Below are 24411 nucleotides of genomic sequence, written 5' to 3' on the forward strand. Positions count from 1 at the left end.
CAAAATGGCCACCAAAACAGGAAGTAGGTTGATGTACAGTATGTCCACACGTAGAAAATACATTCATACACAAGCAGGCTGTATACACCCTTCCTTTTGAACCTCAAGAGATCATTTGTGTGTTTCTTTCCCCCTGCAGCTATCTTCCACTGAAGTGTCAGGCTGTTTCTTCCTGCAAAGTGCAGACAGCTCTGCCTGTATGTAATTCCTCAGTATGTGAAAGCCCAGCTAGCTCAGAGGAGGATTTATCCAGCTTGTAAAAGATAAGAGAGAAGAGAGAAGCTTCCCTAATCTAAATAATACACAGGCAGTGTGCAGAGAGGGGCCAGGAGGGGGGAGATGCATCACAGAACCACAACACTGAAGAACTTGGCAGCCTTCCAGACAGGCTGACAAGTCTGACAAGAGAGAGATAAGTTGATTTATTACAGAGATGGTGATAGTAGAACGTGCTGCAGTAAGCCAGAGCATATTAGAATAGCTTTTGGAACTTGTAGGATGATAAAAAACAGGATGCAATTTTTGTTACGGAGTCTCTTTAAGAAGATTTGAGATACATGGGAGCGCAGCATTTTGGAAAAGAAATTCAAAACACTGAACTACCTTTTGAGTAGCAGTCCCAACAATAGTCAACAGATGGCAGCATTGCAAAATATATCTTTCCCCTGAACAACAATAACAAGTTATGTGGACTTAGGTTTGAAATTCTACCTTTATAAATTGAGAACCGTGGATGTTATTCAATCAGCTGCAGGTGAAAACAGGTGAGCAGCATTCCAAAGTAGTCTATAGTGTTGATGGGTCAGGAGATGCTGGATTGGACTGTAAGTGTAATGTTTAACTATTTTCTGCAAGACAGAGCACCAGCTCATTAAGAAAACCAGGCTTCACTTCTTGATGCAGGCCAGAAACTTTGTGGCTGCTGACACAGAAAACAGAAACTGGTTAACAAGCAGGCACTGCATAGTTTATTATTGAAATGTACATTTCACCTGGTGCCAATACACTAGTAGATGTTTGATATGTTTGAGCAGGCAAGATGCCTAGTTGAAGTGTAATGTAATTGATGTAAAAAAAAACTTGTATTCCTTGTATTAATCTGATTGATAAAACACACTAAAGGTGCTCATACATGGTACAATATTTCGATTTTTCTTTTCGGTTAGACAATTTTGTTCAATTATTCCGATCGAATATAAAGATTTTTCCAATATGTACAATCAGATTTTTATTGAAAAAACTGCATAATCAATTTTTTCTTGATCGAAAAAAAAAATTATTTTAAACTTTAATTCGATTTGATCATTTAGGTCGAATAAACAGGAAAATTGAACGTTTTTGTACCGTGTATGGGCACCATAAGGCTAGGAACACACTAGGCAGAAACGCTAGCGATGCAGAAAACGCACATATCGCAAGTCAATGGGCCACATGAAAAAAAACGCATATGCTTGCGTTCTGCAATGTGTGTTTTTAAGAAACGCTGGTTTTGTTGCATGTTTTTAAAAATGCATCAAAAGCGCACATGATGAAAGTCAACGGTGATGCAGAGGTATTGCGCTTTAGTACGTTTTGTATACATTTTATATGCTTTAAAAAAAACAAAAAAAAAAACAAGTTTGATGATGAATTTCCGCTTCCTGTTGACTTCCTAATGATTTGCATAAAAGGCATACAAAACGCATATGCGATCTATATATGCGAAGCACAAACGCATTAAAATGCACGCAAAACACAAAAATGCATATGCTAAAAAACGCATTAAAACGCACATAAAACACTAAAAATGCACAAACGCCTATGCAGCAGAACGCTACGTTTACTGCACTGCCTAGTTCGTTCCCAGCCTAAAATTGAACTTGAGAAGGAACCAAAATGTAATTTTTTTTTTTATACAAATGTCACTTTCTCATCATGGAGTCAACAAGGCTTGATGGTGTAATAACTGTATTCGGTCGACTATGTTCATCTATGTTCTTAGGATCGATATAAGGGAATTGTTGTTTTGCATAGTCTTCTCTAATCGAAGGTCAATCATAGTCAACCATACCATTTTACTGTAGCTATGAAAATTAAATTCAACAGTAGTGTTAAATGAGATACCAAATTGATTGCACTATTGTAGTGCAGGCAACCCAGTGTATGGTATCCTTACGAACAATTACATATGCAGATTCTTGATCTAGGTAGTATTTAATGTATCAGTCGATGTGACACACTATCACACTATCTGATATCTGCTTCGCATAAAGCTAGCGTTACAATGAGAGCATAATTTAACGCACACTCTGCACCTTAATGAAGAGTAGCTATGTAAGGCCTAGTGCACACCGAGCGGTTTTTGGAGTGATCCGCCTGTAAAAACGCTTGGCTAATGTATTGCAATGGGATAGTGCACACCAGCGGTTTGAGGTTTTTGCCAAGCCGCAAACGCGCCTCCTGCTGCACGTTTGCGGTTTTTGGAAGCGTTTCGTCCCCAATGTAAAGTATAGGAAAAACACAAACCGCTCTGAAAAACGCTACTTCAGAGCGGTTTGCCAGACGTTTTTTGTTACAGAAGCTGTTCAGTAACAGCTTTTACTGTAACAATATGTGTAATCTGCTACCCAAAACCGCACCCAAAACCGCTAGGTGTGTTTAGAAAACATCTCTAAACATACCTAGAATCGCTCTGAAACCAGCTCCAAAAACCGCTAGCGTTTTGTGGATCTGCTAGCGGTTTTGGTGTGCACTGGGCCTTACATACTTGTTTTCACATATGACATTCAGAAACACTGTAGAAAGGTTGTTTGGATAATGCTATCAGTTACAATGCAGTTGTATGGGCAGTGTGTTGTCGTTCAGCAACGCAGCATGCGGCAATACACATAACATAGGCCCATATGCAATTAACTTTTTTTCCTGCGCTTTCTCCTAGGAGATAATTTTTCATCTTGTACTATATTGTACTAAGTGAAATGGTGCTAGCAAAATTATTTTGAGTGTTTTTTTGCTTGTGGTTTAAATGGCATTTTATTTACAAGTTGTGAAAATAACACCTAGGGGACAACTCATTAAGAAAAAGTTAATTGCATACGGCCCATAGTGTGAACACAACCTAAGTATACTGCAGTGAGTGCTATACCCGAGGTTATATCCCTGCAATTGTGTGCTACATTATTATTATTCAGTATTTGTATAGCACCTACATCTTCCGCAGCACTGTACAGAGTACATAGTCTTGTCACTTAACTCTCCCTCAGAGGGGTTCACAATCTAATCCCTACCGTAGTTATATGTCTGTCTCATGGAGTGCACGTATCGTAGTCATGTATGTATGGATTGTATGTATCAAAGTTTATGGCTAATTTAGGGGGAAGACAATTAACTTACGTATGTTTTTGGGATGTGTGAGGAAACCGGACTGCCCAGAGGAAACTCACGAGATATGGTGACGGGGAGTACATACATACACTGTGCAGTTGGGGCCAGCACTGAAACTTACCAAATGGGTAGATCATCCCACTTACCACTTTCTCAAATAAAAGAGCTTTTGTCAGGACAAAGTTTTTATATTTTAATGAATTAGCTGTGACTTGCATACAGGGGCATAGCTAGACTTAGTAGGGCTCCCCTACAAACATGATATCATAAGGCCCCGTTGGTCCCAGAACACCATGCGGGTCACGTGATCATGAGCTGGCGAATGGCAGCAGAGTGTTCTGCTATGAAGTAGTGTCTGTAAGCAGGAAAAAATGACACACACTCCTGCACTAGGGTTGCCACCTCATCCCTTTAAATACCAGCACACATGAATTATACATGCCTTGTGGCTAGTTTCTCATGTGCCTCACCCATCCTGTGGAATGCCCTTCCACAGCACATCCGCCACTCTCCCACCTTTGAAATCTTTAAACGCTCCCTCAAAACCCACCTTTTCCGACAAGCATATTCTCTAGCTTAGGCCATGTACCCACTAAATAACCTAATTTCGCACTGCCTGTACATATACTGTATACTTCCCCCACCTCTTGTTTCCACCCCATTCCTTTAGATTGTAAGCTCGCAAGGGCAGGGCTCTCACCCTTTTGTGTCATGGAATGTTATTAATTTAATTACTTGCACTCTGTTAGGCTTCTTGCACACCAAGACGTTGTGTTAGGTGGCACGTTAAGGTCGCATAACGTGCACCTAACACAACGTATGGTGCTGCAAAAGCCGACGGTAGAGTGAGCCGCGTTAGGCTGCTCGATGCCCATAATATCTCCCAGAGTGGCGCTGATTGGCCAGCGGGACCACGTGATGCGGAGCGAGACACTCCGCATCACGTGGTCCCGCCGGCCAATCAGCGCCCGCCAGTGCAGTGAATATTAAGTAGCCATGTGCGCGGCTACTGTAGCTGGCTCTCCCCGCCTCCTCCGCCCCCCACTGCGCATGTGCAAACAGTCTAACGCGGCTATAGCCGCTCCAACGCCGTAGCATGCTGCACTTTGCACAGAACGTGCAGCGTTACATGTAACGCAACGTGGGCTGTGTGAACAGCCCACTTGTGTTACATTGCTGTGCGTTGGGGGAGCGTTACAGGCGCACTAACGTGCGCCTGTAACGTCTTGGTGTGCAAGCAGCCTTAGACATTTATACATTTTAGTCATCATGTTAAATTAAATTGTAATCAGCAGTGCTGTATTTTGTATCAGTGTTCATATTTGATGCATATCATTGTCTGTATCATTATGTATCCCTTGTTTGTCTTCTTACATTGTACAGCGCCACGGAATATGTTGGGGCTTTATAAATAAATAAATAATAATAGTTAGATGCAGTTTAGGCACTGATTATGTGTGAGTAGCCCCAGAACCTTTAATTCATATGTGCCAGGAATTTAAAGGGATGAGGTGGCAACCCTGCCCTGCACACAGTTTTTGTAAGTAAATGAGGAGGTTTTTCGTTTTCTAATTGTCTGCACTTGTGATTGGGTAGATGGAGCAGGAGAGGCCCCCAAAGCCCCTGGCCCCCCTGCAATGGCAGGGCTGATTTCTCTGCCCATGCTTGCATACTCAATAATGGCCCGAAGTCCATCTTCAAAGTCTTAAGGTGGCCATACACTGGTCGATTTGCCATCAGATCGACCAACAGATAGATCCCTCTCTGATCGAATCTGATCAGAGAGGGATCATATGGCTGCCTTTACTGCAAATAGATTGTGAATCGATTTCAGCCTAAAACCGTTCACAATCACAGTACATTACCTGCACCGCCGGCACGACTCCCCAGGTCTCTGCTGTCTTCTCCGCTCTGGTCTGGTCTCCGGATCCAGCAGGCTTTACTTCTTCCTGTCTGGTGGAAGTTTAAACAGTAGAGCGCCCTCTACTGTTTAAACTTCCTGCCGGGACAGGAAGAAGTGAAGCCTGCTAGACCCGGAGACCAGCGCGGAGATGGAGCAGCGGAGAGCAGGGGTTCGCGCCGGCGGAGCAGGTAATGTATTGCAGCTGTATTGCGTCGGTCGTCGGGCACTCGAACGCTGCTAGCGACGCGCTCCCTACCCACGGGCGATCGACGGTAATTTCCCGCACGGAGCGATCGACGGGATCGATCTATTTCAAGACAAAATAGATCGAAATTTAGCGTTAACGATTTGACAGCAGATTCGATCCCAGTGATCGAATCTGCTGTCGATCGGCGGGGAATCGGCCTAGTGGGTGGCCACCTTTAGGGCTCATTCACACTAAGGGCGTTTTTGCGCTTTTTTCAAGCGCAGGTGATTTTCAAAATTGCAACAAACACAATTGCTAACTTCCAGCTAGAGCAATATCCTGCCTCTATCTGGCCAGCAGACGCTAGTCAGCCAATCAGGTGTACTGTCATACACCCTTTGTCTGCTGTACCAAATCTAGCAGGAATTACATAAATAAGCATTCAGGTGGGAGGCTTCGGTTGGATGCAATCGTGAATTGCATCGTTTACAGGGACGCCCCGTGTAGGCACATCTCCCTGGGACCTGGGACCCCCGGGCTGTCATGTGGACCAGTGTTTGTGATTTTAAATTTCTTTTTTGCAGCTTCTAGGATGCGGTTGACAGGTGAGTGGTTAGGGAGGGGACCGTGTGGGAGATGTGCCTACACGGGGCATCCCTGTAAACGATGCAATTCACGATTGCATCCAACCGAAGCCTCCCACCTGAATGCTAACTTATGTAATTCATGCTAGATTTGGTACAGCAGACAAAGGGTGTATGACAGTACACCTGATTGGCTGACTGGCATCTGCTGGCCAGATAGAGGCAGGATATTGCTCTAGCTGGAAGTTAGCAATTGTGTTTGTTGCGGTTGGCATTCAGTTTAGCGGTGGTGGGGTGAGTTCCCTGGAGGTGAGAGGTCCAGGGCTTGCCCACACTTCCCTCTAGGTGTCGCATGGTGGTTTGGGGGCCCCAGCGAGTGAGAGAGACCTGGGGCCCCTGGGCTGTCATGTGGACCAGTGTTTGTGATTTTCAAAATTGCCCATAAAACGCTTGTGCAATGAATCTCTATGAGAAGGTTAATTTCAGCGTGTTGCGCCCGCTTTGCGGTCAGCAATTTTTGGGGCATTTGTGCTGTAATGGAAGGTGTAGGAAAAATGCAAAACGCTCATAAAATCGCTTTGTGCAGCAATTGCGTTCGTGTTTTTAAGAATAAATACATTGTATTTATTATTTTCTGGCTCAAAGAGTTCACTTCCTGACTTGCGTCTGGAAGTGAATTACAAAACCACTCTGGAAAAGCACTTAGAAAAGCGTTTTTACCAGAAACGCAGAACGCAGTGGAGCGCCGGAGGGGGAAAATAAGCGAACAAAAACGCAAAACACTTGCGTTTTCAATGTTAGGTGTGAATGAGGCCTAACTGAAGTGTACTTCAGTAATGCAGTGTATTTTGTCTCTCTTTGTAATAGCAGGGATTGGAATTGTGCACCTCAGAACTAGTGTTTCATTAGGTGTTGCTGTTGTCCTTTCTGTGGACTGTAATAGCCATCCAGGATATTGTATCCACAGCTGCACTTTGCCACCCTTTTCCTGGCACTGTGACCACATATGAAAGTGGGAGTTGCTAGCCCATGATTAAACTAAAGAAAGCACAAAGGTAATTTCCTGATAGATGTGAGCGGACAGAAGCTGAGAGCAGGTATGGTGTTTATTCGCTGCTTATGAAAGTTGTGATACTTCCTCTATATGTAAAGTTGAGGCTTCACACACATGATCAGACCTATGGCCGACCTTGCAACTGCTTTTCCATCAATCAATTTCTCAGTTAGTGATTCATCAGATAGGATTGCCATATCATTGTCCACGTGTACGATCACTTAGTCTGATCATTTGTTCCCAAACAAGTTCCTGTTACTATCACAGGGTGTCGATTGATCATCCATCTATATATGATATAATATATGTGCAATTGATCGCTGTCCATTAGCATTTGTGATCCATGTCAAAGACTAATAAATGCAGTATTCACTACCAATTCTTGTACCACCTGATCAGAGATTACATTAAATTCTACTTTTTAGCATATTTTTTGCTCTACAAGAACTGTAATTAGCAGGGCCGAATTAGAGCATTGTACAAAGCTATGTGAGATAAACCAGAAACACAGACAAAGTTATTAGTGGTATAACCTGCAGCCAAAAATTAGAGAAGTCCCAATGTCCACTTCAACATATCTCTTTCAATTTCGGTGCTGACTTTTTGTTCAATCCCTCTAATTCATATATTGGCAATCAGGTAGGAACACATTAGTCTTACCAGCTGATGACAACCCACATTATAAGGTTGTAAGTGTTGTATCCTCCCGATCTCCTGATGTTGCGTCTAGATTGATTCCTTGGCTCTCCACTGTTTATAGTCGTGGAATGGCAATTCCACACTCCCCACGAATCCTTGCACATGGCTGATGTGTGAACAATGAATAAAGGGAATAGAGGGATATAAGTGTAGAATCTTTATTCCAAATGGGCTAATACACAATCAATACAAGAATTAAAATGATAAAATCAACTTACAAACAGGGACCCGAATCACAGGGTGCCCTGGAGTAACAAAGTGCTTTATAAAGATGAGATCCTGAGCAGGGTATTTAAGGTGCCATGCAATTGCCAGCCCTACCGGATTCATACACTGGCGTCCTCATGGTAAAGCATGGCAGGCACCTCAATGTATAAACTACGCAGACACACCCAGGGTGGGACCCGAAGCCGCCCCTAATCAGGCACATAGTGAGGTGGTAGAATAGCTGAGGGGTGCATAACCCATCTTGGAGATGAGATCAGTGTGTAGGGGGAATAGGTGAGGTGACATAGCATAGTAAGTCATTTTGTTATTAGACTATGGCAGGGAGTAGATTTTGAGCTACTCTTATGCTAAACATACACGGTTAGATTGTTCCTTATCAATCGAGCCGCTGATGGCTCGATTGATAATATTCGACAGGTCCGATGACCCGCCGGATAGATTCCCCGCTCGATCCCCGTGCGGACGAGCAGTGACGCGCTGGCATGGAGCTGCTGGCTCGATACCTGCGCAAAAACTAACCGTGTATGCCCAGCATAAGGCTTTGTTCACATTATAAATCGCCAGTGATATCGCAAGCGCTAAGCTATTTATACTGTGATTTTTTTTAAGAGCTATTCCCTGCGCTTTGCGCTTAGAAAAGCACTTTTGCTCAGTGACGATTTATTTTCACTTCCTGACGTCAGTCAGGAAGTGAGCTCTTTAACCCGGAAATGAATAAATACAATGTAATTATTCATAAAAGCACTCTGGAAATCGCGCTTTTTCAAGCGCTTTGTGATTTCCCTATACCGTCCAATGAGCCAAAGTGCTCAGAGTAAGGTACAGGTAGCACCTGTGCGATTTCAATAAAATCAAAAACGCTTACATGTGAACACTGTCACAGAAAAAACATTACACTGGCGCTTTTAGGGCGATTTACAAAATCACCAGCATTTTAAAAAAGTGTGAACAAGCCCTAAGGGAGGGTCAGTGGCATGATTATGTACTCTGTAAAGCGCTGCAGAAGATGTCAGTGCTACATAAATACATGGTGATAATACTAAGATAGTACATTAGACTATGGCTATACAGTATTAGGGATTAGACTGAGAGCTCCTTTGAGGACAGTTAGTAACGTGTTGTAGTAGCCTCAACTATGAATAAGACAGAAAGCAGAAATGTACAGTCGCATAAAAACCACCATATATGAGGAGGTTTTTATGCAACTGTACATTTATTCCCCCCCCCCCCCCCCCCCGCAGGCCCTATTCCTGTCTTTACCAGCTGTGCTGGGCATTATCCTTGATAGGATAGCATTGTTTAGGTTTTTCTTTTTATATAACATTAAATCATGCTCTAATATTTGCAGTTTATACACTACTCAGCATTCTAAATGATTTTACAGAGCAGCAGTGAACTTTTGAACCCCTTCTCTGCAGAGAAAAAGAAATTACAATGAATGACAGTTGAGATGACAAGCTTCAGAAGACAGAGCTCTCTGCAACTTTGAAAGTCATGGAGCTCAATGGCTTTTTTTTGCAGAGATAACAACTGGAGTTTCTTAACTCTTCGTGTACTGGAAACAATATTAGAGACTCATATATCTGCTGCTAATGTTTTATTTCTTAGCTGCACTACACATACTAATCATTATATCATAATTTTTCTTTTCGCTTCAGAGTCTCTAAAGATTCGGTGCAATTTTTGGGTACCTGGAGTGGCTTTATAAACTAAGCAGTCAGAGTTGGAGTTAGATGATTTTTGAACCGACTCCATAGCTCTGCGGCTCCCCCAAGGTTAATGTACTTTAAATTACCGTATTTTAACTTTTAATACAGAGTTCATGGTATGTATATAGAGTGGGGTATAGTACTGTATTAGCCAGGCCTATTTTTAGACTACTGTACCTACCATGTGTTTGTCATTGAACAGATTGTGTACCAGACTTAAGTTCAGCAGTTTTACTAATCTTGATAAAGAAGCATCAGCAATGTTCATATTACTTCACATGGCTTTAAGGTAGTGTTGTATTTGTATTTTGTACAGTATTACCATTATAGTTGCAATAGTACAAAACAAACCTGCACTCTAGATCTCCATCACCTTTTACAGACACTGTTTGCTGACAGCTATCGCCATAGACACGGATACATGTCACCAGTGATTGGGTTCCCCACTTTTGTTATCTTAAGCTCTGTACACAGCAGAATGGTTTATTTGTTCTCGGGTTGTTTGCAGAAGCTCTGCTTTGAATAAGAATGAGAGTTCAGATTGAAAACGGAACTGTTTACCAATATAAGGTTTTCATGTTCTGCAGAAGAATGTCTAAGAAGTTGCTGCTGGTGGATGTGGACTGTGGGCTGGACGATGCTCAGGCTTTGCTGATGGCTCTGGCTGCTCCCGAGGTTGACATCCTTGGCATAACCTGCTGTTTTGGTAACACAACCATTGACAACGTCTGCAGGAATGTATTGCGTGTTCTCCAAGTGTGTAACAGGATGGAGGTAATACACTTTACAGGACACCAGAATTCTTCATAGTGAACCATCCCAGCTTTCCCTTTACAAGCTTCAATGAGATTAACCATTGTGAAGAGTGGTGTGGCCCATCACTTCTCCCATGGACCTCTCCCATACCAGTCCAAACCAATCCTATCAATAATGAGTTTTGTAGCAATGTTACTTGTAAATAAACAAATGTAACAGCAATTTCAATAGTAGTGGTAAAAAGAAATGCCAACACTGAAATTACACCAGTTACAGTATCCTATACACAGGGCCCTGATTATAAATAATATAGTCAAGGTAGCCATACATCTACCGATGATGGGTAGATTCAACCAAGAGACAATCAATTTCAGTATGAAACTGATCGGGGATCGGCCCATGGTGTATGGGCAGCCAACAGCTCTCTCTCTAATCAGATTCCAATGGAGAGAGCTCCATTGGAATCTGATTAGAGAGAGAGCTGTTGGCTGCCCATACACCGCGGGCCGATCCCCGATCAGTTTCATACTGAAATTGATCCGCAATCAGCCTTGTGATGCCGCATCTTCCACCTCTCCGCTGTCCCCCTAATGTTCAATGTAACACTCCCCCCCCCCCCCCCCCCACCCCCCGTGCACTACATATCACCTGTCTGACTGTGGCTACCGCTTGTCCTCCGCTGCCTCCCGGCTCTGTCCTTCGGCCATACATGCACCCCATGTGGTTTGGTTGCCGAAGTAACACGGGCACGTATGTGACGTTACACACACTCGCGTTACTTCCGGCAACCACGTGGGGCACATGTTTGGATGAAGGACAGTGCACGGAGGCGGCGGGAGACATGCAGGGGTGTGGTTAAGGACAGGCATCTTAGGGGGGACAGTTAAAGTTAGGTGTGAAGTGTGGGGGTTGATGGTGGGGTTAAGGTTAGGCATCGGAGGGGGAGTGGTTAGGATTAGGCACCGGATGGTGTGGTGGTTAGGATTAGGCACTAGAGGGGGGGTAGTTAGGGTTGGGCATCGGTAGTGGGAGTGTTCTGTTTGAGAATAGGGTTGAGTTTAGCTGTAGTAAAATATCAATATTGTTTACAGATAATTTATTATTGTAATTTGCACTTCATAATAGTAGAATATCTGTAAATTTACAGATATTCTACTAGTCAATATTTCAGCTGGCCAAATTTTCGGGCCCCCTTTTTGCGTGTAGGCATCACACAGCGCTTCTGCCTCAAATAATATTTTTCTGGAACTGTGGAATGCTACAGACTAGAGCTTCTTTCTGGAACTGCCAGTGACTGCCACATCTGCTGCCATATTATCAGACATAATTTGTGTCTATGCTTAATAACTATTGATGCACCAGTCACCATCCATCCTATCAACACTATTTTCCCTTTCACTATGTATTACAATAACATACTAGAATTTTACCTCACTTTGATTTCAAAGATAAACTAAATTATTAGTGTGCGTAACCTTTATAGCTAAAGTGGATTGGAAGTCTTTCACAGGACAGAAGAAAAACATAGAGAAATGATCCCTGTATTTAGAGAGTTCAGCCTGTCTAATTCCCCCTCCTCTGTGACTATCCACAAGTGTAATTTGATCTCTCAGTTGTGCCAGCTGGATGCCTTGGCAGAGCAGCTAATTTGTAAAGCAGATTAAACCCTTTGTAATTTGTAAACCCTTTGTCTGCTTCCATAGAAGCAGGAAGTAGACACATGGTGCAGGATTTCTATCAGCTGCAACAAAGAAATGTTTTTCTTTAAATGTTATTATGCTGTTTATCTTTTAGAGCAGAGAGGGAGTTGTTAGTTCAGGTCCGCTGTATGGGAAACTATAAAGTAGAGAGTAGGACAGGATACATCTGTGCTGATGGTGGAATAGTGAGGGACTGACTAATCTGTAACCACCAGATACCCGTGTTCCGTGGCGCATCTCAGTCAATTTTAGGAGGAAACAATCCAGATTATGCCCATTTTGGAGGTGATGGACTGGGTGATGCAGCGGACTCAAGCAGCCCAGGACTGGAGCACTTACAAGAAGAGGATGCAGTGCATGCTCTCATCAGAATAACCAATCAGCATCCAGGCCAGGTAATATTATATTATAGCAATAATCATTTTTCCTAACAACTTATCTGTTGGTGTTATTTTTGTGTTTACATAAACTGTACAATATTGGTAAAAGAAAAAAGGGGATTTGGCATAAGAAGATTGTAAGGAGTCAGACTTATCAATAGAAGGAACAGTCACTCATGCACCCGGTGGCATAACAATAGCCGCTGTGGTCTCCACGATCGTGGGGGGGACGACGAATAGGTGCCCGCTTTTCCTCCTTTCCAATATTTTGTACTCCTCCCTCTAGTGCAGAGTAATGCTGGGAATACACGTTTCGTTTTTGCCTTCGTTTTAGCCTTCGATTCGTTTGCTAAACGAATCGAGTGTTGAAAACGTATGTGAAAATAGTCATAATCTCATTATAGTTTCGATTAATAGACCCCAAAAACGAACGACTAGTGATCGAACATCTTTGATATTATCTCTCTTTATCCATCTAATCGAACCATTGGTAGGCTTGATGGCTGTTCAGATCGATTATATATTCGTTTATGCCATCCGTCCCTGTACTACGTTTCGTTTCTTTGCAGCCTTCGATCATTGGAAAAACGAAACCATCAGAATCGAAAAAAAAAAAACGAAACCGTGGGTGGTGATATTAACCGTACGATCGATTATTTCGGGATCGAAAAGGACAAAAGGCACAATCGAAACGAAGGCTAAAACGAAGGCAAAAACGAAACGTGTATTCCCAGCATAACACCGGGTGTGCTATTATATTTAGAGTCCACACTGTCTTCGGCCTGCTCTTCTTGCCATGAGCCCTGGGCACTATGCTATATGCTTCTGGCTCCTGATGCATGACACGATCAGTAGCCTCAGAATGTCAGCCTAGAGCGGAGGGCTCCCGGCAAGAACAACATACCAGAGACATCAAGGACTCTGTAAATATAACAGCACTGCATATATTTTAAAATGGTGCAGGATAGCGTAGTAGATTTCATTCATATAGTAAAATATCCGTAATATTTACCAATATTTTACTATGACCTAACCTTTCCCTACGCTCACACAGAACATTCCCATGGTGTTGCCTAACCCCACCCTGGTGGGCACCTAACCTTAACCCCCCTTAAAGAGAAACTCCGACCAAGAATTGTACTTGATCCCAATCGGTAGCTGATACCCCCTTTTACATAAGAAATCTATTCCTTTTGACAAACAGACCCTCAGGGGGCACTGTAAGACTGATATTGTGGTGAAACCCCTCCCACAAGAAACGGAGTACGTACTCTTGGCAGTTTCCTGTCTGTGAACCTTGCTGCATTGTGGGAAATAGCTTTTTACAGCTGTTTCCAACTGCCAAAAAAACATGCAGCAGCTACATCACCTGCCAACAGTAAAACTGTCACCATGTAATAAATGTCAGAATGTAAATCAGGGATTTAAAAGATTTTACAATGGGCAAACACTGACTAAATCATTTATACATAATTATTGTAAAAATGAAGCACTTTTTTTTATTACATTATTTTCACTGGAGTTCCTCTTTAAACACCCCCCGGGCAACTAACCTTAACAACTACCCCCCACGGGCGCCTAACCTTAAACCCCGGGATGAATCAGATTAAATCGACAAACTTTGTGCCTGCAGTTTGTAGCTGCAGTGCACATAGCGCGTGGCCCAGTGCCTCTGGAGATCGCATACACGTGTGTGTGTTGTGTGTGTGTGTGTGTGTGAGTGTACTGTGTGTGTGTGTGTGTGTGTCTGTGTGTGTGTCTGTGTGCCCCCGCATCATCTGGAGCACTCCCAGTGATATGAGCACATTCTTGGGTGGGGCAGGCACACACCCGTGCAGAAGATGCCGACCCATCGGGGGTCACCAGTTCTTCAGAGGCTGACAGCAGGACTCCGGAGAAGACTGGAGCTGTGGAGAGGGATATAAATGACTTCTAGAGGCTGGAAGAAGCCCCAGGTAAGTAAAACTACATGTTTATTTTCACCCCGCAACTTCTTTAATAAATTAAAAATGAATGAAAAAAGGAAATACTTTGTAATTTCAGTAATTTTCTTCATATAGGTGACAAGGGTGTTGATTGTTTTTCCTTCAATATTACCAAGGCTGTAGGCACACTATAAGTGCTTTCTGAACATCAGCACTTTCTGAGCATTTCTTTTAAAAAATGCTCCCATTGACTTGCATTAAAATTGTGATAAAATCATGATTGCAGCAATTTTACTGGGATTTTAATGCAAGTCAATGGGAGCATTTAAAAAAAACAAACAAAAAAAAACTTAGTTTACTTTTGAAAGCGTTTATAATGTGTCTTAGAACACAGACAGACACAGAAAATTTATATCGCGCTTTTCTCCTGGCGGACTCAAAGCGCCAGAGCTGCAGCCACTAGGGCGGACTCTATAGGCAGCAGCAGTGTTAGGGAGTCTTGCCCAAGGTCTCCTACTGAATAGGTGCTGGCTTACTGAACAGGCAGAGCCGAGATTCAAACTCTGGTCTCCTTTGCCAGAGGCAGAGCCTTTAACCATGACACTATCCAGCCACCACCCATTCACACTTGCAAAACACTAGCGCTTTTGCTAGCGTTTTGCTCTGATGTTTTTTGGCGATTAACGCAAAAAAAAAAATCGCCATTCACACTTGCCTATTTTTTTTCCAGTCAGGAAAACGCCTGAAAATGGTGCAGGATAAAAATTTGCATTTGGCGATTAACGCAAATCGCACAAGTGAGAATGGGCCCATAGGGTATTATGGCACTAGTGCTTTAAAAAGCACTAGCGCTTAAGCGTTTTGCCGAAATCGCCGGCAAAACGCTCAGATGTGAACTAAGTGTGTCTACAGTCTTAAAGCGGATCCGAGATGAAAAACTAACTATAGCAAGTAACTTGCCTATATCTTATCTAAAGTTTAGATGGTTTACACAGTAAATCTAGCTGCAAACCACTTCAACAATATTTGATTATTTCTTATTTCTATGATAAAATCAAAGCAGCCATTAAAAAAAAGCATTTGGGGGGAAGAATGCCCAATAAACTATATGTATCGGGCAGAAAAATTAGGGCAGCAAAAGTTTGTCTCAGATCCACTTTTTAATCCATGCACAAAGAGTTTATTCAGTTTGACTTTTATACTATATTTGACCAGAGATCTGTTTGAATAAACCAAAATAGAGGAAACCAATGGAAAAGAAAAGCATCAAACTAGCAAATCCATACAAAGCTGGGACTTTTATGCAGTTTTTCAGCCAAAGGCCCAGTGCACACCAAAAACCTCTAGCAGATCTGCAAAACGCTAGCGGTTTTTGGAGCAGATTTCAGAGCGATTCTAGGCATGTTTAGAGACGTTCTCTAAACATGCCTAGCGTTTTGGGAGCGTTTTTGTGTAGCAGATTACAAATCTTGTTACAGTAAAAGCGGTTACTGAACAGCTTCTGTAACAAACGCCTGGAAAACCGCTCTGATGTAGCATTTTCCAGAGCGGTTTGTGTTTTTCCTATACTTTACATTGAGGCAGAAACGCTTCTGCAAACCGCAAGCGTGCAGCAGGAGGCACGTTAGCGGTTTGCTAAAAACCTCAAACCGCTGGTGTGCACCATGCCATTGAAATACATTAGCCAAGTGTTTTCACAGGCGGATGCGGTTGGCGGATCGCTGCTAAAACCGATCGGTGTGCACTGGGCCTGAAGCAGATTTCTGAGCCATTCTAGGCATGTTTAGAGACGTTTTTGTGTAGCAGATTACAAATATTGTTACAGTGAAGCTGTTACTGAGCTAATGTAACAAAAACGCCCGGAAAACAGCTCTGATCTAGCAGTTTGAGCTTTTCTTAGGGCCCTTTCACACCAGAGGACTTTATCGGCGTTTTAACGCCATAGCCGAAGTTGGCGTTTTCTAAGGGCCCTTTCACACCAGAGGACTTTTTCGGCGTTTTAACGCCACAGCCGAAGTTGGCGTTTTCTAAGGTAAAATGAAAGTCCATAGACTTTCATTTTACCTTTCACATCTAACTCGGCATTTTGGAGCGTTGCGTTTCAACGCTCCCAGGAGCTTTTTCAGGGCTGTTTACAGCCGAAGTTGGCTGTTGGCGTTTCAATGATAGTCAATGGGAAACGCCAACTTCAGCATTTTCAAAGCGTTTTCAAAGCATTTTACAGCTGACTTGTTCACTTATTTTTATAGAAAAAAAAAAAGGACGTTTTCATATGAGCTGTAAAACGCTTTGAAAACGCTATGTATTGGCGTTAAGCAAAAGGCTGACTTTCAGCCTTTTCTACCGCAGCCTCTAGTGTGAAAGAGCCCTTATACTTTACATTGAGGCAGAAACGCTTCTGCAAACTGCAAAAGTGCTGCAGAACCCACGTTTGCGGTTTGCTAAAAACCTCAAACCTCTAGTGTGCACCATCCCATTGAAATACATTTTTTTTAAAATTTTCGCAAACAATCAGCCGCGCCTAAGCGCTTTATCCCAACCAAAGAACAAGCTTTATCAGAAACCTCCTGATGTTGGGAAGGAATATGCATCATAGTTTGCTTTGCTTTTAATTTTAAATCTCAATAAAATCCAAACAGAAACAAATAAGCAGAAAACAATAAGCAAAAAAAACAAACAAACAAAAAGCGGGGACTTTCACCCATACTATACGCACATCCACTCAAAATAGACTTATAGCAATAAGCAGAAAAGCAAGGACTTTCACCCATGCTACACGCACACCACTCAGATAGGCTTATAACACCCATAACCCACCCTGCCTTTCTCTAACGCCTTTTTTTTTTTTTTGAGCAGCAGGAGTTGTCATAGGCCATGGGACCTAGAGGTGGTTCCATGGCGGTCATCACAATTTTTTTTTGGAGCAGCAGGAGTTGTCGTAGGCCATGGGACCTAGAGGTGGGTCCACGGTGGTCACCACAATGTTTTTGGGGGGAGCAGCAGGAGTTGTCGTAGGCCATGGGACCTAGAGGGGGTTCCACGGCGGTCATCACAATTTTTTTGGGAGTAGCAGGATTTGTCGTAGGCCATGGGACCTAGAGGGGGTTCCATTGCGGTCATTACAATTTTTTTGGAAGCAGCAGGAGTTGTTGTAGGCCATGGGACCTAGAGGTGGTTCCACGGCGGTCATCACAATTTTGGGGGGGAGCAGCAGGAGTTGTCGTAGGCCATGGGACCTAGAGGGGGTTCCACGGCGGTCATTATAATTTTTTTTTTTTTAAAGCTGCAGGTGTAGTCGTTGGCCAAAAGCATAGGGTTAGTGATATTACGTCAGATTGCTGTAAAAACAGAATTTTTTTCTTATCTTAGAATGCAAAAATATGCGATGGTAGTGATAGGCAGCAGAGTTTGAGAGGGAGAGCCTTTGAGGCTTGAAAAACAGCACATTGTAATTTAGTCAGTGAGAGGGGCCTTGTAATTGTCACTGATCCAGGGCTCGTTCATTTTTATGAACGTTAGTATGTCCACATTGTCTGTGGACAGACGGGTCCATTGGTCGGTGACCACCCCACCTTCAGCACTAAATACTCGTTCCGAAAGAACACTGGCAGCGCCCTGCGCAAATGTCTGCCATAACCTCCAGTGCATACTAAGCGAGTTCAGGCCAGGTGTCCAGTTGTTTTGTCCAATAGTCCATGGGGTCATCATTAGTCTCCATATTGTCTGGAGCACTGGCCGACCCCAAGTAATCATTCACCATACGGGCCAGCTGCTGGCGGTGACCACTTTGTCCGCTGGTGGTGCTGCTGCTAGAAGGAGTATCTGGCATTGGCTGATAAAATTCCTTCAACATACTCAGCAGGTTCACAGATTGGCTATTGGTGCTGCTGCGGGGAGTGGGACCACAAGACCTTTGCTGAGTATGAGGCTTGGTAGCTTGGGCCCGGGATACAGGTGCAGGAAACGCATCTTCTACCCAACGAAGAAGGGCATCCCGGATCTGGCTCATCCTGGCGTCTGCTGAGGAGGGGGGGGTATGATCTGCCACATTTTCCCCTTGCACTGGGGATTTAAGATGTTGGCCACCCACATGTCGAGCCTTGATTTTAGAGTTTTAATCCGGGGGTCCTTACGGAGGCACTGGAGCATATGGGCAGCCATAGGGAAGAGATGTCTGCCATTAATCACCTCTTCCTGGTCTTCCTGGCTGTCAGAACTGTCGTCATGCTCCAGCTCCACATCATCACCATCTTCTTCCCACCCCCGGACAATGGGCTCTTCTACTTCCACAAGCTCTGCCTCCTCATCCAGGACTTGAGCATGCTCACTCACTCCCCCACTTGACTCGTGATCACCACTGTTCAGTAGGGCTAGGGCTTCCTCCCCCTGTTCGAGCAGTTTGTCAAGAGCCTTGTCCAGCATGAAGGCAAGAGGGAGCACTTCTGATATGCTGCAGTGCCCCTCACTGACCACTTTTGTTGCCTGCTCAAACGGCTCCAACACTTTGCACACCTGTCCAATCAGCTGCCACTGGTCCCCAGTAATGTAGTCCATTGGCCCTGTTCTGAAGGAAGATGTCTGAGACAGGTATAGCCTGAACGCCACTCGCTGCTCCCACAACCTCTCCAGCATGTGGAGGGTGGAGTTCCATGGCGTCGGACCATCGGAAATAAGCCTGTGCTGCGGCAGGCTATGGCGGCGCTGCAGCAGTTTCAAGGCCGCGGTGGCGGTTGCAGAGCGACGGATGTGGGCTGACACTTTCCGTGCTGAGGCCACAGCGTCCTTCAACCCATCAAAATTGCGTAAAAATTTATGCACTACAAGGTTGAAGACATGGGCCAAGCAAGGTAAATGAGTGTAGCCACCTTGCGAAATGGTGGCCAGCATGATGGCACCATTTTCAGACACCACTACACCTGTCTCCAGTTTTCGGGGGGTCAGCCACTGCCGAATCTGATCCTGTAAGGCTGCAAGGATTACAATCCGGTTTGCCTGTTCTTGTCAATGGATTCCAGTTTCAGCACTGCTTGGCACCGACAGCGTGAACCATAGACCAGCCGACACACTCCACAATGTGCTGGTGAAGGGCAGGGATAGCATTCCTGGCAAAATAATGGCGGCTGGGGATACGCCATTGTGGAGCAACACTGTTCATCAGTCTGCGGAAGGGGGCACAGTCCAAAACTGTTAAGGCAGCAGCTGTTGGCCCAACAGCCTTGCCAGGAGCGCATTATTTTTAACAACAAACGGATCGCTTGCAGGGAGCATCCGCTTCCTCTGCAACATTTCTGGCACAGAGGCCTGACACTGGAGCACTGGTGACTCTGGACACTGGAAACCAACAAGGGTGATGAGGTGCTTGCCGAGGTCTGGAGTCCTCTTCCAGCCTGGCATGCAGAGGGATTTGAACTGGAATGGGACAGGACAAGTAGAAAAAGAAGAGGAGGGGCCTGGTGCTGCTGCTTTTCCTTCACCCATCTTATTGTAATTTTTTACATATTCGAACTCACGTCTGTGGTGGTTGCGCAGATGGCTTATCAGCCCTGAAGTGCCAAACCCGGTGCCCGATTTGCCTCTGCTCACCGATTTACGGCACACAGAACAGAGTACCCTGGATTCATCCTCTTCCAAAACAGTAAAATTCCATGATGGGGACGTGCGTGCAAGTGGAGCAGTGGTGCGACCTGTTCTAGCATGTCCATGCTCAGCATTGGACTGCTGGGTACTGACGGGAAAGCACTTGCAGGCTGCTGGCCAACCATCTGCTCTGTTTCTCCATGCTGCTTACGCCTGCTAGTGCCTAACCCACCAGATGGCGACCATGTTGGATCAGCCGCCTCATCATCCAAAATATCCAGTTCAACCAAATCACTGGAACCCATAAGTGACTCTTCTAGACCCTGCACCTGGCCACCAAACACCTCTGTAGTTGACTGGTGGTGATGTTGACTGGTGACACTGGATGAAGAAAACACAGGGGCCATTTCTGTCACCACAGAACCCACCACTTCTTGGGAGCTTGGTCCCATTAACTCCTCCAATGCCCTCTCCCAATCCTTCTGCACATCTCTCTCATCGACGTAGTTGTGCTTTACTTCTGGAGGATTCGACAACTCTCTTCGCCTGCTGCTCTGTCAATGTTTTCCTGCGTGCAAACACGGGGAAGAGATCTCTGACCAGGGGGGAGCGCTTCCTGCTGCTGCCACCCTCAACCTGATCACGTACTTCACGTGATCCACCAACACCACCATCACTCCATTTTCTTTTAGGAGTGGCAGGAAATTGCTGATGCTCTCGCTCCATTGTTTTGGGGCCACAAACTTTATTGGGGAAGGGGTATGAGCGACAGAACAGATAAAGTAAGGGGGTGAAATAAAGAAAATACATCAAAAAAAACAAAATGAAGAAAACAAAAACAAACAAAATGAACTTACAAAACAAAAAAAACTTGCACTACACTCAACTAAGCTTGGCTGGTTCTGTCTAAAGGTGGCCACTAACGGTCCAATTTCTAGCGAAAAATCGTTCGAGTGATCAGAAATTCTGATCGGATGAAAGATCGTTCACTACACCATCAACTAACCAATCGTTGCTTCCTATCTATCACGACCACCAAGAAAATCCAAATTTTCGTTCGACGAAAATTAATTCGGGCGACATTTTTTTCACTCGTTCATAATCGATTGTGTCCACCAATGGAGATTATTTACAACCAATCCGATCAGAATTTCTGATCGCTCAAATGATTTTTCGCTAGAAATTGGACCGTTAGTGGCCAGCTTAACCCTCTCTCCACACAGCAACTACTAACACACTACGCTACACTCTATCACTCACACTTACAATCTGTCTGTCACTCTCTCACAAATACACATAGCTAGCTACTACTACTACTAATATAGCTCACACCAATCTAACTATCTCACACAGTCTTTAAAAAGACTTTTTTGGTTTATATACAGTCTTTAAAAAGACTATTGTTTTATGTTGAAACAACTAATATGGGTCTATCTCTCCTCTCTCTCCAACACCAGATTGAGTTCCTAATGTTACTATTTACATATTTCTTTTAAAATGCTGTCACTTTATTTTTTTTTACATGGATTTTATTTTAGCAACTATGGGAGGTGGGGGGAGGAGAAGGGATTCATCTATTTTAATTTATAAAGTATTTATAGTGTAAAATGTGTATTTTAAAAGGTTTTTTTTTTTTTGTTACCACTAGATATATGCCCACACACAATATTTTGTCTGCTCTGAACAAAGTTCAAAGTACACAGGCAGTGTAGTTGTTACAAGAAAGATCATGGGCTTCTCATTGCAGCCATGATCATTCCCTCACAGGAACTTTGTTTGGTGAACAGGAACATGTGTTACCTGGGGGCCCTTTCACACTGAGGTGGTGCAGTAAATTCTTTATGGGAGTTCACACTCACCACATTGCGGTATGCTGTGCCAGAAGTGCCGTAACGCACGCCATACCTTCATTACCCATGCACAGCTTCTGCGGCGATCTGTGTCGTACCGTAATTCAAGTAAGTCTATGGTAACACGTGTGCATTTAAAAAAACCACCGCAAGTTTCTGCGTCATGCATGCACAGAAGCGTATTTTAACAAAATGCTTTTGTGCACATCAAATGCCCAACAGGAAGTGAGCGTCACTTCCTGCTTGGCTGGATGCCTGGCGGGGATTACCACGTACTAACACAGCAATCCCCTGTTTTTGGCGGTGCAGTGGCCGCGCCGCACCACCAATCTGCAGTATGAAGCCAGCCTGTGCCAATCACAGATGTGTCAGTCTCGGCAGGAGCGCGCAGGTGCATGTACAGTGGCAGCATCTGCGAGTGTCGTATTAAAACCCCAGTTTGCCATTAATAGGGGCCAACAGGACGCTTAATATGTATAGTGGTCCTTAACTACTTTCGGACCGAGCGAGTATGAATCTACATCGGGCAGGGGGCGCTGCGGTCCTGACCGGACGTAAACTCTACGTCCCATTGACCGCGCGCCCCAGCCCGTCCACGTCGCTCGGTCCGCTCTGCCCCTGCCGCAATGTGATGCCCTGCCGCCTCTATGACGGCAGAGCACTGTGAGCCGGGCAGGAGCCGTTTTCATTGGCTCCTGGCCCTGTCTTTCATGTAAGCCTTTCCCATTGGCTTACATGGATAGAGGCATTGCTGGCTTGCCCTTGGATTCATGTGGCCGGATACCTCTCCTTACGGATTGAGGCCCGGCGAAAAATCTACAGTGTCCTCTGTGCGCACAGCAACAATTATAGGACGACATTTGGATGAAGAGTGGTAAGTCCCGCGGCAGCGGGTGAAGATTACACACTTGCCCTTTGTCAGTACCTTTTATTACACAGCCATATTGATTCCCTACAGCAGGAAGTTGACACTTCACAGACGGTCTGCATCCCCGCTCTGCTCCCCCCTCCCGCAGGGTAGTTATTCAGTGGTGGTACCGGTACCCCTGTGAGGCTGGCAGTTTGAGAGTGGGTTTGCGGTATGTCTGTTTTTGGAGCGCTCCAGAGTTTTTAATTGGTTTTAAGGTTTCCCATTTCGTGTCAATTTCACAAATAAAGGGTTTTTCTATTTTTCATAACCTGCAGAGTGATGGCACTTATTTATTTATTTGCTAACATGGATTGACAGGGTCAGGAGCCAATGAAAGCGGCTCCTGACCGGCGCACAGCGCTCTGCCATCATAGCGACGGCAGAGAGAGCAGCCTGCGGTGGGGACAGAGCGGCGTGTCCGGCGGGAGTGACGGTAACTTGCAGCGATTCGTCAGGAAGCGGCGGTTTGCTGGACCAGCACCCTCTGGTCCTTAACCACTTCCCGACCGCCCACTACACAGGGGCGGCGGGGAAGTGGAGCCCTGCAGGACGGCCTCACCCACAGAGGCGGCAGTCCATTTAAGGGCATGGGCGGAGCGATCGCGTCATCCGTGACGCGATCCTCCGCCCGGGATCGAAGCACGGGCATTTTGTCTCCGCTCGCCGGCCACTTAGCAGAGCCGGCGAGCGGAGGAATCCGCAGGATCCACCAATCAGGATGTATAAGGCACTTTGTTAGGTAAACAAAGTGCCTTATACGTGCTTCCTCCTCGCCTCGTGGTCTCATTGTTCCAGAGACCACCAGCGAGGAGGAAGCACTTTGTAAGTGACACTGCACGCAGCTTGATTTTGCCCACAGCCTCCCTGATCACCCACCCCAGGCCTCATACCCCCCCTGATCACCCCAGCAGACCCCTGCCCAGCACCCTTGCACCCCTGCAAAACCCCCACCCCCCCCACCTGCCACTAACTAGCGACGCTGCCCCTTAGTTTAGGTCCCTAACTGCCTCCTAGTCACCCCTGATCCCCCCTCCCTACCTTTAGATCACCCCCACACCCCATCCCAGACTACCCCCCTGTATACTGTATACATTTGTATACAGCTACATTACCCTCTGATCCCCCTCTGATCCCCCTCTGATCACCTGTCTATCACCTGTCCATCAGCCCTCAGCACCCCCACCCATCAGAGCAGACCCTAACTGCCCCGCGGGGGTAACCGATCACCTGCCCAGGCCCTCGATTGCCCTCGTACCCCCCTTCTGATTACATCCCCTGCTGTTTGTTTACATCTGTCCTCCCCAGCAATCACTAACTGATCTTTGATCAGTAACCCCCTGTGTCTGCCTCTCATCAGATCAGGACTCAGTCTGCCCCGTGCAGGCTCCTGATCAACCCCCCATCCCCTCAAATCGCCCTCAGACCCCCCCCCTAATCACCGTCCAAGTGCATTGTATTTGACTGTGCTGCGCTTGTATTCGATTGTGCTGCGCTTGTATTCAATTGTGGTGTAATTGTATTTGATTGTCCCGTGATCGGCTTCGATTGCCCCGTGATTGTTTGATTGCCTGAGACCCCACTTCCCG

At 45.0% G+C, this 24411-nt stretch overlaps 1 protein-coding gene across 2 annotated transcripts in view; it reads left to right on the forward strand.

Annotated features, from left to right (window-relative positions):
* The first annotated feature begins 679 nt into the window (after nt 1-679).
* The window catches only part of LOC137546120 (uncharacterized), a 49720-nt gene continuing 25988 nt past the window's right edge, over nt 680-24411 (forward strand). The window contains exons 1-3 of one of the 2 annotated variants that reach the window (XM_068268155.1): nt 680-764; nt 10315-10501; nt 12399-12578. In XM_068268155.1, the coding sequence (XP_068124256.1) occupies nt 10319-10501; nt 12399-12578 (363 nt within the window). In that variant the 5' untranslated portion in view covers nt 680-764; nt 10315-10318. Of the gene's footprint in view, nt 765-7086; nt 7135-10314; nt 10502-12398; nt 12579-24411 lie in introns of those variants that run through there. The other variant, XM_068268156.1, reaches the window with a different exon arrangement.

Source organism: Hyperolius riggenbachi, chromosome 2 (genome assembly GCF_040937935.1).
Source record: "Hyperolius riggenbachi isolate aHypRig1 chromosome 2, aHypRig1.pri, whole genome shotgun sequence".
NCBI lineage: Eukaryota > Metazoa > Chordata > Amphibia > Anura > Hyperoliidae > Hyperolius > Hyperolius riggenbachi.